The 16,734-nt window shown below is 37.9% G+C and overlaps 1 protein-coding gene across 5 annotated transcripts in view; it reads right to left on the minus strand.

Annotated features, from left to right (window-relative positions):
- Nucleotides 1-914: 914 nt before the first annotated feature.
- Nucleotides 915-16,734, minus strand: part of ESRP1 (epithelial splicing regulatory protein 1) — a 56,902-nt gene continuing 41,082 nt past the window's right edge. For 2 of the 5 annotated variants that reach the window (XM_043483927.1, XM_043483926.1), the window contains exons 14-16: nucleotides 13,982-14,132; nucleotides 10,616-10,725; nucleotides 915-2,435 (exon numbers count right to left, since the gene is read on the minus strand). In XM_043483927.1, the coding sequence (XP_043339862.1) occupies nucleotides 10,651-10,725; nucleotides 13,982-14,132 (226 nt within the window). In that variant the 3' untranslated portion in view covers nucleotides 915-2,435; nucleotides 10,616-10,650. The remainder of the gene's footprint in view (nucleotides 2,436-10,615; nucleotides 10,726-13,981; nucleotides 14,133-16,734) is intronic. The other 3 variants (XM_043483930.1, XM_043483929.1, XM_043483928.1) reach the window with 2 other exon arrangements.

A 16,734-nucleotide genomic window follows, 5' to 3' on the forward strand; every position in this document is an offset into this window, starting at 1 on the left:
ACCCAAAGCTGAAACACAAACCTGAGAGCAATTGTTTCACTCTTTTGTTGTTGTTGTTTCATTCTTATAAATGATGTTGGCAAGGACTGAGATTGCAAAAGTGTCCCAGGTGAACTAAACTTCATTTGGTGAGTGCTTAACAAGATCATGGGTGTAAAAATGTACTAGATCTGGTATTGAACTCCATAAAGAGTATATACTTCAAATAATGGTACGGTCAATATACGCAACTCTAAAATGGTGGAAGTCAGGCAAGTCTTAACCTGGCTCCTAAAAAATGGATAAAATTTGGATTAGAGAGAATATTGGACAACTCAGAATTAGCAAAAAGAGAAATTGGAATAAAGAAGTATGCGGGATTCAGAAACACTAGAGTTCTAGCTTTTATTATATGGCTTTTAAGAAATGTCTTACGTGACTCCAATAGGTTTTCAAATTGTCAAGCAAACAGAGCTCTAATAATAAGATGCAAGGACCACATATTAATAACTATGACTACAGTTTTAAGAATTTTGGGATCAAAGTCTCAATGATTTATACCCTAAGGCTGGTTGTTTAATCTGTATCTGGAGTGCGTTAATCATTGATAGCTTCCCTTGTGTTTCAGCAGTAAAGAATCTGCCTGCAATGCAGGAAGTACGGGGCATGCAGGTTCGATTCCCTGGGTCAGGAGGATCCCCTGGAAAAGGAAATGGCAACCCAATCTGGTACTCTTGTCTGGAAAATTCCATGGACAGAGGAGCCTGGTGGGCTACAGTCCATGGGGTCGCAGAGTCAGACACAACAGAGGACACCTACAAATACTCACAGTAACTTAGGGAAATATCCTACCACCACAGGAAAAGATGGCTCTACCCACCACACCCTTCATCTATTACCCTTAACTCTTCTAATTACAAAACAGAATGCAAACATTGAGATTAAACAGGCAAGTTTTATTATCAAATGTAACAATTCTACAAAAATTCAGTAGTATTGTAGTATTACCGCCTATCTTAAAGTCTTTCAGAGCTCTGGGCAAACAGCATCTTAAGGCAGCCAAGGATAAAGAACTATTTTTATGATCTTAAGTGCCAGTTATCACCAATTTTCACACAACATGGTTTTTCTTATTTTTCCTACTGCAGTTAAAGGGCCATTACTGGTCAGTGAAGAGGGAATGTTTGGCTTTCCATTCAAGATATTAATCAAAATAATGCAAAGTAAATAAAAATAGCAGCCACATAAATCTGTATGGCATTGCATTCAAGCTAAGGACATTAAGAGTAACTTAAAGGAACATGTGCACTCGGTTAATCAAATTCTGTTTTTCTCTTTGGAGTTACCATGAGGCAGCAGTACTATCTAGCTAGTGTCTGATATTGCACTTCTGGAGCATAAACACAGCTAAACATAGTGCTAAACACTGACAACATCAGTACCTGTTCTCATCACATCAGTGCTTACCTCTCAGTCTAGCATGCTGACTATAACCCTAGGCTTTTTAAAAGTTTTCATTACTTGACAGTTAAGGCATTAGAGAAAAAGGATTAAGGCTATCTCATTATATACAAGCATTCACTTTAGTTAGTATATTGCTTTCTAGAATACATTGTTCAAATATTCTCATTTGTGATATTAAAAACTATGGAATTTCTTATTAAAGTCCGAACCATCAATAATGGAAAAAGTACAGTATAAAATAATACATACGAAGCCACAGTATTCAGTTACAGTTCAAACTAGAAATTAATAACTACACGTAGCTGCTTCATTTTTGGTTTTACATTTTGGCCCCTAGTTCATTTTTATTTACAACTGATACCCACTGAGAAAAAACGCAACTGTTAAACTATGTATGTTTTGTGATGGGTGTGCCATTTCTTCTCACTTATTCCAAGGTGTTCTAAAAAGAGTTTTTGGTGGCTTTTAAGACATTGTGATGGCCAAGAGACTGGGGAAATAATAGCTTTATTTCTTTTTGTAAGTCTGGGACTTACATACTCCAAGACCTTATTCTTACTTCAGAAGAGCATGTGATTGTGCAGAAGATGGGGAGACGGGGAGAAGAGTGGGAACACACAAAAATGGAGCTTCCATAAAAGAGTTCCTGTTGGAGATGGCAGATGCTAGTGGAGTATTTTTTTCCCACAAGACTTAAAACATAGGAAACACCTATGATGCCACATTAGCTGGTAGTAATGGAGACACCCAATTTCAAATTCACATTTTAAATGCCTGTTTGCAACGATCAAGGAGCCAAGCATACTGCTTGCAATGAGAATTTGGCTTCACTGGCTCAAATTTTTCATTCCACCAAAAGATAGGGCACTGGCCCACCGTCCAATGATGTTTGCTGAAAATACTGCAGCCTGAGTGTAGACAAACTTCTCCTGAAGTTGCTGGAAGTTGTCTTATGTCTGAAGGTTTCAGGATCTCCATACATCTTTCAAACACTGAAAAAAATAAAAGAACAAAAGGAAAAATTACAGTCTCTCAATTTTGCTATTCTTAGTCACCATAAAAAAGATTCTGAATTCTAAAAGGCCTAAAAGTCTTAAAAGGATTCAAAATTTTTATTTTACACAGACATAATTGGTATTTACGCAGCCAATTCTCAGGGAATACACTGCTAACAAGTGAGGTTTATGTGATAACTGGCATTTCCCCAATACCCTAGCCATATTATCATGTATGGGATAATGTATGTTTTTACCTCCCCACTTAAATCTTTTGTGAAGAGACTATTCTCTTCATTCCTTATTCTGGGTCCCCAAGTTATCCGAGCATTTTAGTGATAGTGGCAGTTCAATACCATTTTTTAAATAAATCAAGCCATTAAGACAAAAATTTAATATTAAATTCTAGTATGAGAAATTTCAAAAAAAAAAAAAAATTCAAACAAGAATATTTGTATCAGTAAGAAGCACTGAGAGGGGACTTCCCTGGTGGTCCAGTGGTTAAGACTCCATGCTTTCAAAGCAGGGGCACAAGTTTCATAGCTGGTGGGAGAATTAACCACACATGCCACGTGGTGCAGGCAAAAAAAAAAAAAAAGCACTAAATAATGACACTGTAGCAAGAGTTCTATATGTCAGTGACCAATCTATAAAAACCACCTTGATGTGGACTATTTCATCCTTACAACCACCCTATTATACGCCATGTCACCCCCATTTTACAGATGGGAAACCTGAGGCACAGTGCAATTAAGCCAATAACTGGAAGATCTAGAATGTGAATGCAAATTGGTTCTTCTGTGCTATTTACTTATATCCCACATACAATCTTTAAAATGAAAACTAACTAGGCATGTGTATACTTTCACATGTAAATGAGAAATAGAAATGAAGATAGAAATATAGTTCTTCAGAGTTTAATTCTGTTCTATGGCCAATTTGTAATTGTGGTTAATACTAGATTTGCTTTAAAAGCAGATTCTGGGACTTCCATGGTAGTCCAATGGCTAAGACTCTGTGCTCCCAATGCAGAGGGCCCTGGGTTCGATCCCTGGTCAGGGAACCAGGTCCCACATGCCACAACTAGGAGTTTGCACGCTGCAATGAAAATAAAAATCCTGTGTGCCACAACTAAGACTCAGCATATAGCCAAAAAAACAAATAAGATTTCAAAACCGGAATACAGATTTAGATTCAGGTACTCTAAGAATAGAGAAACATTTGTTTCTTTGTTAGAATTCATTTTTAAATGTGATTTTCAAAGGGACCATAATTTAGCACTTAGCTTTAAAATACTATGCATTGAAACCTGCTCTTTGGATACTAACTTTTGATAAGAAAATCTCTATCAATGACCCAACATTATTACTGTTGTCCAATATCTATTTTGTCTATCTTTTGGCAATAGCACCTGATTTTCCTTAAATGACTGCCCCGCCCCCAATCTCAAGGCCATAAAGGGGCAACTTTAAGACCACTGAGCCCAAAAAGTGACCCAGATATAGCCAATTAGAGCCCTGTGTGTCCTTGGCCACAGTGGTTTCAGAGATGGACTTAAAAGTGAGGCCAGTGACACTGAAGTCCTGGCTTCCTCTGGACTTGGCAACGGAAGGGCGGCAAGCCAGGATTTGCTGGGAGTATGGCACAAAGAGAGTTGGGCTGAGAGTGCGGCCTTGGATGCAGCCAAGTTGGTCAACTATGGACCTGTCTTTATCAGAGTCAATGAATTCCACCTTCCTCATTCTCAGCCCAGACTACTAGTATTCCAGTAGGAAATCACTGTAGATGCTGAAAGTTATACCTTCATGTTTTGAGAAAATGTGGACAAGTTCTGAAAAACTTAAAAGCTTAACCTTCTCAGACCTGCCTTTTAATCCCCATGGTATCCAATGCAACTTTAGAATTTAGCAATGCAACTGTAGATTCCTAGCTGTCAACAGCAACAAAAAAGAAAACCTCAGGTGGATAAGGAGAAAATGTTTCATATTCCCCTACAGCTGCAGAAAAGCAAACACTATTATGCAAGGATGATTTTTAAGGTACGACTGCAAATATCCACAAATTTGTCTTTCCTTTCTAGTAAGATCTGAGTCAAAACATATAATGCTGTATTTTGCACTAAGCTATCATTAAAAGTTCTATGTACATTTACAAAGAATTCTTTTAAGAGATCTGGTTTCACTAACTGGTGTTCTGTCCTATGGAATGAACCTACACCCCTTAAAAAGAAAAAAATGCCTGCTACTCTGATTACAGTAAGTCCCCTACATACAAACCTTCAAGTTGCGAACTTTCAAAGATGCAAATGTGTGTTAGAGACCTGATGGCACTGGAGGCCCAGGGAAAGGACAAAGAGAGACAAGAGGAAGAAGTAAGCGGAGAACTGAAGAGATTCACGACGCAGAAGATGGCGAGGGGATTTTGTTTATTTGAGGAGGCACTATTAGCCTTGGAGGTTGCAGCAGCCATTCAGAATGCGATCCAGTGCTACTGTGTCATCTATGACAAGTAAAAAACAGCTACTACCCAGATATCGCTGGATCGTTTTTTTTTCAAGAGGGTAGACAGAAGCTAATCCAGCAAAGAACCAGAACCCGTGCCAGCGGCGTCAGGTGTACGAGGGGCGGTGAGCCTGCCCCGCGTCTCCTATCGCCGAGGTCCTTCAGCCTTCCCACCTCCCGTCCCTCCTCTAGTCAGAAGCTGCTCTTGCCTGCTCACTCCATGCCAGCTGCCGTATCGTACTACTGTACTTTTCAAGGTACTGTATGGTAAGATGGAAAATGTCTTATTTCTCAGGTTTGATTTTATGTATTATTTGTGTGAAAAGCATTATAAACCTATTACAGTACAGTACTATATAGCGATTTGTGTTAGTTGGGTATCTAGGCTGACTTTGTTGGACTTACTAACAAACTGGACTTAGAAAGTACTCTCAGAACAGAACTTGTTCATATGTAGGGGACTTTCTGTATTTGTAATATTTCATTTCCTCCCAGTGATTTTGACATCTCTTTTCTGAAAAGTATAATTCATAGGTGGGTTGTTTTATTGGACAGAAGAACAGATTCTTCTTCCTTTAAGATAAAACAAAACCCGTAACTCAAATTCTTTAATCGAAGAAAAGCTGTTTGTCAGTTAAATCAAAAGAATCAATATTTATTTGTCATTCTGGCCCATTTTTAAAATCTTAGTTGGAGGAGGAAGAGAGAAGTTTTGTCCAATTTTCAAAGCTGCTCTTTTTATTCAAAAGATACCTTGAATTTGGGGGCCGGAAACTAAAATATTAGTCACTATATTGATCCAAAAGAAAAAAACTTTTTTTTCAATCCACAAAGTAATCCAAACTATACACTTAAGAGCCCAAGAATAAAAAAATACCCATCAAGACTTCCTGGAGGCCCCGTGGTTAAGAACTCACCAGCTAAAGCAGGAGACGCGGGTTCGATCCCTGCTGCGGAAGATCCCACATTCTGCAGGGCTTCTAAGCCCATGTGCCACAAATACAGCCCGCCAGCCGCCTACTGCTGAGTTTGCCTACTGCAACTACTGAAGCCCAAACGCATGGAGCCTGTGCTCAGCACCGGAGAAGCCACCGAAATGAGGAGTGTGAGCAGCACAACTGGCAAAAAGTAGCCTCTAATCACTGCAACCAGAGAAAGCCCGAGTACGGCAACAGAGACCCAGTGCAGCCAAAAGGAGAAAAAAGACACCTACTCAAATGAGAGCTACATGGAGATTCGCTTTGTTTTCCATAAAACTTAGGTGCTGGGACAGTACCAGGCTTAATAGATTACAAGAGCTTCCAAAAATACCTAGTATACAGACAAACCTTTGCACACACACACACACACACACACACATACACACACACACAAAAGGAAACTAGAAACACTTAATCTTGGACTTTCCAGCTTTCAGAACCCTGTGAGAGTAAATGTCTGTCGTTTACAAGCCAGCCAAGTCCACAGAATTGTGTTAAGACAGCCTGAATGGATGAAGCCATTTACCCAGAGATCAAAATTGATACCACCAGGGAAGTCACGTGGGTACAAACACAACAGATGATATATATCACGAAACTTCATGAGAGGGGCTCTTCACCTCCATGTACTCTTTCTTAACACCTACTACTCTAGTTTAACCACAAGAAAAAAATTAAACAAATCCACCTAAAGGACAGCACACAAGACATCAAGAACAGTATAATGCAGAATTGTCAAGGTCAAGAAAACAAGCAAAGACTGAGAAGCTAACAGGCCAGAGGACACTAAGGAGACAAACCAAGTAAATGTGAAATCTTAGACTGGATCCTGGAATAGAAAAAGAAAACACTGGTGAAATCTGAGTAAGTCTGGAATGCAGAGAGTGGTTTGCTCCTGTTATGATTACTGTGATCATAGCAACAAAATAGGTACTTGTATACAGAAAGAACTTTAGTTTGTGTAACTTCATTAATCCACCTGATTCTTAACACCCAAAAATGTTTCATATGTAGAAGTTACTTTTTCCCTCATTTTTTACAGAGAAGGGAAGTGTCCCCTCTAAAGGATTACCATCTCCTTATGTATGCAAAATACAGCTGTAAATACAGTTAGGAAGCACTTGTTGACAAATTTAAATTTATGAGCTGACCCCGCCCTTTGAGAGCCTAAGAGCAGGAGACTTGGAGCTCACAGTGGAAATTGAGGCGACAAGAACTCTGGCCATGTGAGGAGGCATTTTTCCAGCCAGTCATCACAACCTCCTCCTCTGAAGGGCCCCTTGGGCATCTTTAATAGCCTGTGAGCTGTCCTTAGGGGTTTCTTATGACCAAAAAATCAGGCATTATCTTTTTGGGGGCAGTCTGCAAATATAGGCTCCTTTGAGGGGACAAGGCTACAGGAAAAGACAGACAGTGTGACTTCTTTACCAGACCTCACCATGGGCTGTGGTTACCTTGACCTGATTCTATAACCAGCAGTGACGTTGTTCTTTCAGTGACTTTTTAGAGCAACATATTAGGTTCCTGTGGCTACTGTAACAAATCGCTACAAACTAGTTACTTAATCTACTTTTGGCCTTTTCCAAGTGTTGGCGGCTACAGGTGTTCCTTGCCTTGCATCCACCTGATCGCAATCTCTCATAGTTAATACCTCCACCTCCTCTCTTATGTGTCTACCTGATCTCTTTCTCTTTCTTATAATCGCGCTTAGGAGCCACCCAGGTAATCCAAAATAAACTCCTCCTCTCGAGATCCTTAATTTACATCTTTGAGTAGGTAAGGCAAAAGACACGGGTTCCAGGAATCAGGATGTAGACGTTCTGGGTCACTGCTCAGTTCAAACACTTACTGCTGTCCTCCCATTTGCCCAAAGGAAAGAGCACCAAGAGTGAAGCTGGAAGCTCTGGGTCTCTGATCAGCTTGGTCACTAGTTGTATGACTTGTGAAAATTGTCTAAGCCCTCTGGATTTCATCTCCTCTGACAAATGGAGCCAAGGTACATGTCCTGAGACCTCACAGGGCTGTGCCGAAACTCCAATGAGACTGCAGATATACAAGTGCTTTCAGAGCACAAGCCACTCCATTGGTGTCAAAGATGACTAATGATAATGAATTTAATGCACATGTGGATGAGGAGGAAAATATACAAATATACAGTCACAGTAAAAGGTTAAGGGGAAAGAAAAAGGTTCAAAATTCCTAGAGGGCATGTAAAAAAAGAAGTTGAAAAGAACAATTCACTGTAGCTATTTCTAGATGGTGGGATGATTACTGATTTTCTTGTAACTGTCTATATGTTTCAAATTCTTTACAAAGAGCACAAATACTCTTATGATCCTTACTTCCCAAGGTTGTTGATATAATTGAATGAGATAACTTATGCCAAGTACTTCATACAGTACTCCATGTGAGTTTTTAAAAATGCTCAATATAAAGGCAGATTAATCTGATGTTAAATGCAAAAGCCTGGATTTTAACAAAGGACCTGACTTGTTATCCTACCATGACCCCAAATATACAAACGTTAAGATAGAATTAGAGGTACTGAGGAATGGTCATAGTCAATTTAGGATATTTCAAAACTTCCCACTTCTAGTCAGTTTTTTTCTGGTCATGAGGCTTCTGGGATCTAGCTCCCTGACCAGGGATCAAACTCGGGTCCTGGCAGTGAAAGTGCCAACTCCTAACCATTAGACGACCAGAATATTCCCAATTCTAGTCATTTCCTTATTCAAAACACATATTTCACTATGTGCACAGTATGCTTGTCAAGTTTATAGGCAGCATCAAGGGGCTGAACAAAGAACATCTGAGGTGCTTTCATCACTGTGCACGAAAAAGTGCACAGTGGACTAGTCTGTGGACTAGAAAATTCTCCATTCACATTACCATGGATGTGGGCGTGATGCCCTTTGACAGCATCTTGAAACCTCACTGAAAATGGCAGAGAATCAACACTTCCAACCCAGAACTGGGGCTTCTACAACTTCAGAATGATAGACTAAGACCCCCAACTGTCATTTTCTCAAAGACAACATTGCAATGACAACCTCTTTTCTAATTTAGAATCCATGTGATTGAAGCCCACACAGTCGTTGGCCATGAAAATGGTTACCAAAATTTGAAAATGACATGCCAACAAACCAATTTCAGCAACCCAATTAAAAAAAAAAAGAGAGAGAGAGAGAAAGAAATAAGAAACACCAATTCCTGACCATGTCCTTATAACTAGCTCTTTTGAGGAGATTCATACACAATGTTAATATTCTTTAGGGGAAGGTTATCAATTAGTAGGGGAAAAAAATTATTCAAAAAGCTATCAGAATCCTTTTCCTCTAGGTTTAGTTTTAGAAGAGGAGAAAGGCACGCAACAAAAACCTTACAATCATTTTGGAATGAAGCATATTTAAAAGTATACCCAGATGAACTTTAAAAAACATTAGGTTAAGTGAAATAAGTCAGCCACTAAAGAACAAATACTGTGTTATTCCATTTATAAGATAACTACAATAGTGAAATGCACAGAAACATAAAAGAGAATAATGGTTTCCCAGGGGCTGGGGAAAGAGGGATAGGAGATTGTTTAATGTTATTTAAAGTTTCAGCATGAGAAGGTAAAAAGTTCAGGAGCTAGAGGGTGGTGATGGTTGCAAACAATGTGGATGTACTTAGTGCCATGAACTGTACACTTAAAAATGATTAAAATCATATTATGTTATATATTATTTTACCACAATTTTAGAAAAGAGAAACTAGGAAAAAAAGTATAACCAACTTAACAGAGTTACCATATGACTCAGTGTTTCTATTCCTAAATATACACCCAAAATAATTTAAAATATTCAAATATTTGTACATAATTATTCACATCAGCACTATTTACAATACCCAGAAGGTGGAAACAGTCCACAAGACCATCAATAGATATATGGGGGAAAAAAAACATCTCACATAGCCATACAATGGAATATTTAGTTCACTCACTCAGTCATGTCTGACTTTTTGCGACCCCATGGACTACAGCATGCCAGGCTTCCCTGTCCATCACCAACTCCTGGAGCTCACTCAAACTCATGTCCATTGAGTCAAAATATTAATTCCGACTTGATACAATGGAATATTAATCAGTCACAAAAAAAGGAATGAAGTACCGATACATACTATAACATGGATAAACCTCAAAAACATGTGAAATGAAGCAGATTGGTTGCCTGGGTCTATTGGGAGGGAAAACTGGGAGCTACTGCTTAATGGGTATGGGATTTTCGTTCGGAATTGATAAAAATGTTTTGGAACTAGATAGAAATAGTGGTCGCACAATATTGCAAATACACTAAATATCATTTAACTGTATACTTTAAAATGATTTATGTGATTCTAACTCAACTTAAAAAAACAAAAGAAAAAAAGAAAGAAAACATACCCAACCTGTATTCTGCATGATATTGCAAATAATTTCCAAATGGAAAAGTTTTCCCTTACGCCAAAGTAACATACAACCGTTTCCATATATATTGCTTAGATACTATAATTAGATGACAATCTTAATTTCAGTCTCCACTCCTTCCAAGATTTCTGTCATTTCTTATATCACATAAAGGGAAGGGAAGTCCCACCTGACCTAAAAAACACCGAGATTCTTGATCTCTATTTGTTAGGCCCTTTACAATTTAACTTCCACAGCATAGAGCCTTACCTTCTTTTCTGAGGATGATCTAACTGCTGGGGCCCTTAAATACAAACCCATTCTTTGGATAGAGTCCTGGCCTGGTCACTTGTGTGTACAAGTCCATCCTCGGTTGCATACTAAAATGCAAGTTAAAACAAACAGGATCAAAAGATGGACAAACTATCACTACAGACGGTTAATATTTCAACTGAATAGTTCTACCAACTGAATTATATACAGGACATTAAAACCACAGGAAACAAGTTAACGCCGATAGTAGCCATATATGAAACTGCGAATCTCAAATCATCGTTTCTTACTCAACATGTCTAAATACCATAAAAATCTCTTCTAAGCAAGAAGTTGGATGAACATGCAGAGATAGAAAAAGAACAGTGTACTACAACATCACCAAACAATTCAGATCTTGCTAAGAATACAGTTTCCATGACACCACAAACATTAGCTATATTTGTAATATCAATCTAGTTGATATTACAAAATTACAACTAGATTGTAATATCAATCCAGTTCTCTCGGCAGTGCAGCAAGTTAAGAGCAGTGAGAGGCCCAAAGAGATAATGATTAAAGTCGGTACTTGGAGGAGAAAAAAAAGTTAGCACTACTGAAAATGCAAAGCCACTGACAGCAAAGGTTAATGCAAAGAGCAAATGAAAAAGTCAAAGGACTAATATAAGGATACCTAAGAGCCCATTTCAGAGTAAGAGGTTCATCAACTAAAATAAAGACAAAGATTTATTTCCACGACCAGAATGACATCCTCATCACTAAATATTTTTATAGTAGCTTGCCTTCATAAATTCAATTCTCATTCTATTAATTTCATTTATCAAAATGGGCCTCATTCAGGTTAATTTACAAAAATGCAGATTTGATAGCAGAACCTATATCCTACATCTTGCTTTAGTATCACAATTCTTCTCTTTTTGTAAATCAGCCCTTTCCAGCCCCCTCAACCCCAAATCAAATATGGAAAAATTAAGTGGGAGTAGTTTTATAGAAAGAATTTTGCTGAGGAAAGGGGAACTATACATCTAAAAATTAAAAGTAACATTTATAAAAATGACATATGCCATTATTTTATATATATATATATATATGTATGTTTTAAAAGACAGAATCAGAAACCATAAAGAGATTTTATTCATTCATTCAAACAATTATTACCAAGGATTTGGTACTATTACCTACATAAATTATGTAATTATGTAGGATAAATTATAAGTAACCAGAAATTGAATGAAAACCTCCCATAAATAAGCAACAGCAATAAAGGCCCCATATACAAAGATCACAAATATTACACCTCAGAACAATTTTTTTTAAAAGTCATCCATTGATTTTTTTATCTTGTGACAAAGCCATATCTAAAACAATCTAGAGCTTCATGGTTAGTGGCCATTACTAAAATAACTGAGAACAGGCAAAAATAAATAAGGCAAGGACTCCTAAAGACAGCAGAAAATATAAACTTTTATGTAAGAGTGACATGAAATTAGGTTATATACAAAAAATTTTGAATGTATGCATTTTAACTACCTTAAAACTATTCAAGAATAATTTGATATGCTGAATTAGATCACTGAGGTTCCTATGTAATCCTAATTTATTAATCCAGTTTATAAATTCCAAGCACTTCAGAAATGAAGGCAAATGCCTTGAGACAAAATAGTTTTGCAGAATGTTTTTCCTTCTCATTATACCAGGTCTGCTCCAACACTGAATAATTCCCTAGAAGCTACTAGAAGATAAAATAACTTCAATCTGTAGTAGTTCATCTTAATTTTGAAGGCTGTAAATCTTTTAGCCATAAATCTAGAAATAACTGCTATTATGTGTTTGTGGTTTAATAAATACCCGTAAGAAGAGCAGTTTTGTTTACTCACATACGGTTTATATGTATGATCACTTAATGCTGTTCAGTTTGAATGTAATAAAAATTAATTAGTCAAAACAACTGGAAAATCATGGGAGAAAACACAAAACTCAAATGTATTCTCCATGTGATTTTATCTTTTCAATAGCCTTTAGTAAAATTCTCTCTTTGTAATCTAGTGAATCAGATATGAAGTTTGGGAAGTAACTTTTTACCACTCGAAGGGATTCCAACAGGTAGCAATTGTTTAGGGAAGAAGCAAAGTATCTGCTGATCTCTGAAAAATAGTTTATGTCTGCAAAGAATGTGCTAAGCCAAGCAGTAACAAAACATAACTTTTGTCCAATTTCAGTCTTTCACTTATCAGACATAGATTTTCTTCAATTGTCAAAAAATATCCCATGATGGTAACTTGGTAGGTTTGGGGCATCCCCACTGACATTGCTTTAGCTGAGCTCCACAATCCTCCACAATTTATGGATTTGTTGTTGTTCAGTCGCCAAGTCGTGTCCAACTCTTTGCGACTCCCTAGCTCATGGATACCAACCTTGTAAACCTATTCTAAGAGTGCGGGCGCAACTGCGCCTGCGGGTGAAACACTTAACGTGTCGTGCGGTTAATGCTTTAGGACTTGATGGTGAGGCCTACAGCTGCTTCTCGACTCCACACTTGATCTCAGCCAAAAGGCCGAGAAGCGATGCTTCTCGACTCTGATGACTCAAGCAAGGCTCAGCTCCAAGAGGAAAGACCGTTTTTGCTTTTAGTGCAAGTAAAAGACTGCAAGATACTGATTTTTAGACATTGTAGGGAAGAAGGAGTTTGAGTCTAACCATGTGATTTAAGGAAGGAAAAGTATCCTCCCAGGTGAGATGAGAATGAGAAGACTTTGCTTGCTTTTAAGGAGCTCCTACCAAAAGTCAAAGAACAAGTGATGGACACAGGTAGTGTTAGGAAAATGGAAAAGAGTAAAAATCAGTTTCATTAGAGTTATCATAAAAGACACACTTCCTACAGCTCTTTTCCAAAGAGTTACCATCTAAAGATTCACTGAGTCATCCTTGTTTCTTCCATATCAGGCAGAAAGGATTCAGACTACTTTTTAAATATTCAAACTCTGTATTTTTTCATTAGTCAACAATTTGACTTTGAAGAAAATTCCTTCTTAGCCTATCTTATTCTAGATGGAAAGACCCACACCACTGTGTGCATAAAGAGCTTTCTCAAAGTAGCCCAACTGAAAGAGAGAAAAAGAAAAGCCCCTAAGATTAAGTGGAAGCAATTAAAACAGCATGGAAGAGCCCTAATCCTTCCAAAGGGATGAGTGTGAAGTAAGCACTCAGATAACAAGTCCCCCCTGACTCTGGTTCTTCATAGAGCAAATCTGTTTAAAAGCACTTATACACATGAGTTTCAGAGAATATTCCTGGCTGCATTCTTTAGGCACATCAGCTTAAGTAAGAAGGGCACTGAGTAATTTTCTTCTTCAAGGTACTGACCTGGTAACCTTGGAAGAAGTTAAGAATTTCCTTAACTCCAGTATTGTAGGCCAGGCCCTGCATTCTGACCACCGCGCCAGGCTGTGGAGGGACACCGCTAAGATTAGCAGCTGTAGGGAAGTAGCCAAGACTATTGGGCGAACCTGGGGGGCTAAAGGGAGAGAAAGCACAATGAACCAATAGAAATAGACAATGTCTAATATTTACTCTAAAAACAACAGTTACTTAAAGAAACACTTTCTCAAGGTGACCTTTCTTAGAATTCTCAGTTCTCTCTCCCAAGGCAGGTAAGTATACCACAGCTATCTGTCCCCCATTTCTACAAAAGCCCAAAGTTGGAAAGACAGAAGGGTTAATGCGGAGTTAAATGCAGGGTGTCCCCAAAGATCCGGTTCTATCCGAGATTCTTAAGTGAAGGAAGGAGAGAAGGAAACTTCTGCAGCCACTCAACCACAAAGCACCACTTCCAAAGCCCAGCTCATTGATGATTAACTGGCTAGTTACTAGGAATACTAAGGCAAGGAAAGTCATGAACACAAAAGAATGACAGAAAGCATAGCCACAGAGACCAAAAGGTATACAAAACGATTGCTCCAAAGAACACACTGTTCTATCCCTGTAGACAAGCAAATGCACAACATAGTTAAGTACAGAACAATATGAGAGCAAAGTACTATAGCAGCCATGAGTTATTTCTTCCAACCTAACTAAAAAAAAAAAAAAAGTGTGTATTGGGGGAGGGGACAAGGAAACTGGAAGGGATGCATAACAAATTACATTAACCACCAATAACATGAGGGGAAACTGATGGTGGGTCCTTTTAGTGTATCTGCAACAATTACCTCCAAGAAACACAAGCCACATGAATAACGAATCATTCTTTAGGTAGTAACTCAAGTGATGACCATATCATGAAATTAGTTTCACTATGTCCCATACCAATCTGTTTTTCACAATTAGTTGCTCGATACTCATATATGCATAGGGATTTTTTTTTAAGTCATTAGCTTAAAAGAGCAATAAAGATCCACAGCTTTAGATTATTAACACAAATCATTCTAAGTAGGTAATTGTCCCACTTCAAAGACAAGTAAACATAATGAAAGGGACTAAAAATTTTTGAGATTATCTATCCTACATAGTCCTAACTGGTGGGTTAACAGGAATGATACCACATGGTGAATCCAATCCTAGCTTCCATTTTATTATTAGCACAGTAACCTTGAACAAGTCACTTAATTTCTTGGAACTCCAATTTTATCATTTCTTAAAGGGGAATGAAAACACATCCTAGTTTCACAGAATTTTTCAGCATCAATGATTTAATGTATCTAATTACTCCACAAACATTAAAATGCAGTAATTTGCTATTCTGTTATTATTCTCACTCTTGCTATTTCCATCACCATTCTTCCATTTCATCATCTCTAAAATATGGAAGCCTGAAAATATTACTTGACATCAAGCTATCCATAATCTAAGTCTCTAAAACAGTTAATTCTCAACTCATCTGCATATTTGAGTTACTTGGAGAGATTTTTACAACTCTCTCCAAGGAGAGAGTGTCTAGAGACCAAAAGTCAATCTATGTGTAACTGTGAGAGCAAGAGAGAATGCTGATCTTTAGGGCTGAGAGGGACTTTAGCCATTGTTCAGCCACACCTGCTTGTTTTCACAGAGGTAGAAACAGAAACTAAGAGTTAAATAATTTCCCGAAGGTCAACCAGTTAGCTCTTCACAAAACCAAAGAACTACCCAGATTTCTCAACTCCTAGCTCAATGCTTCCCCCCACACAGCAGCATTCACTCAAAGCAGCAAGGTTACAAATATAAGATCAATGCACAAAATAAATCAATTACATTTCTGTATACTACAATAGGTCTTCCCTTGTGGCTCAGCTGGTAAAGAATCCACCTGCAATATGGGAGACCTGGGTTCGATCCCTGGGTTGGGAAGACGCCCTGGAGAAGGGAAAGGCTACCCACTCCAGTATTCTGGCCTGGAGAATTCCGTGGACTATTATATACAGTCTATGGGGTCGCAAAGAGTTGGACACGACTGATCGACTTTTACATACATACATACACTACAATGAACAACCCAAAAATGAAATAAGGAAAGCAATCATTCACAATAGCTTAAAAGAACAAAATATTACAAAAAAATGTGACAAAGGAAGAGCAAGACTTACACACTAAAAACTATGAAACATTGTTAAAAAATAGAAGTCATCTAAATAAATGGAAAGACAGTCCATGTTCATAAACAATTTAATTTTGTTAAAATGGCAACATTCTAAATTGCATAGATTTGATGCAATAGCTATCACATTCTTTTTCTCCCCCCAGACATCAACAAAACTGAAGCTAAAACATATATGGAATTACAAATGACCAAGAACAGCCAAACTTTCTTGAAAAAGAACAAAGTATTTTGAATTTCCCAGAAACTTTACTATAAAAGTACAGTAATTTTGGTGTGGTACTTCCATAATGGTAGGCAAAGATCAATGGAACAGAATTTGAGAGGCCAGAAATAAACCCTTATATTTATGGTCAGTTTATTTGCTTGTTTGTTAGCCCATGGGATCCCAGTTCCCAGGCCAGGGATCGAACCCAGTCTCCCAGCAATGAAAGCATAGAGTCCAAACCATAGGACTCATGGACGTCCCTGGTCAACTGATTTTTGACAAGAGTTCCAAGACAATTTGATGAGAAAATAAGTCTCTTCAGTAAATGGTGCTGAAAGTGAA

Source organism: Cervus canadensis, chromosome 12, assembly GCF_019320065.1.
Source record: "Cervus canadensis isolate Bull #8, Minnesota chromosome 12, ASM1932006v1, whole genome shotgun sequence".
NCBI lineage: Eukaryota > Metazoa > Chordata > Mammalia > Artiodactyla > Cervidae > Cervus > Cervus canadensis.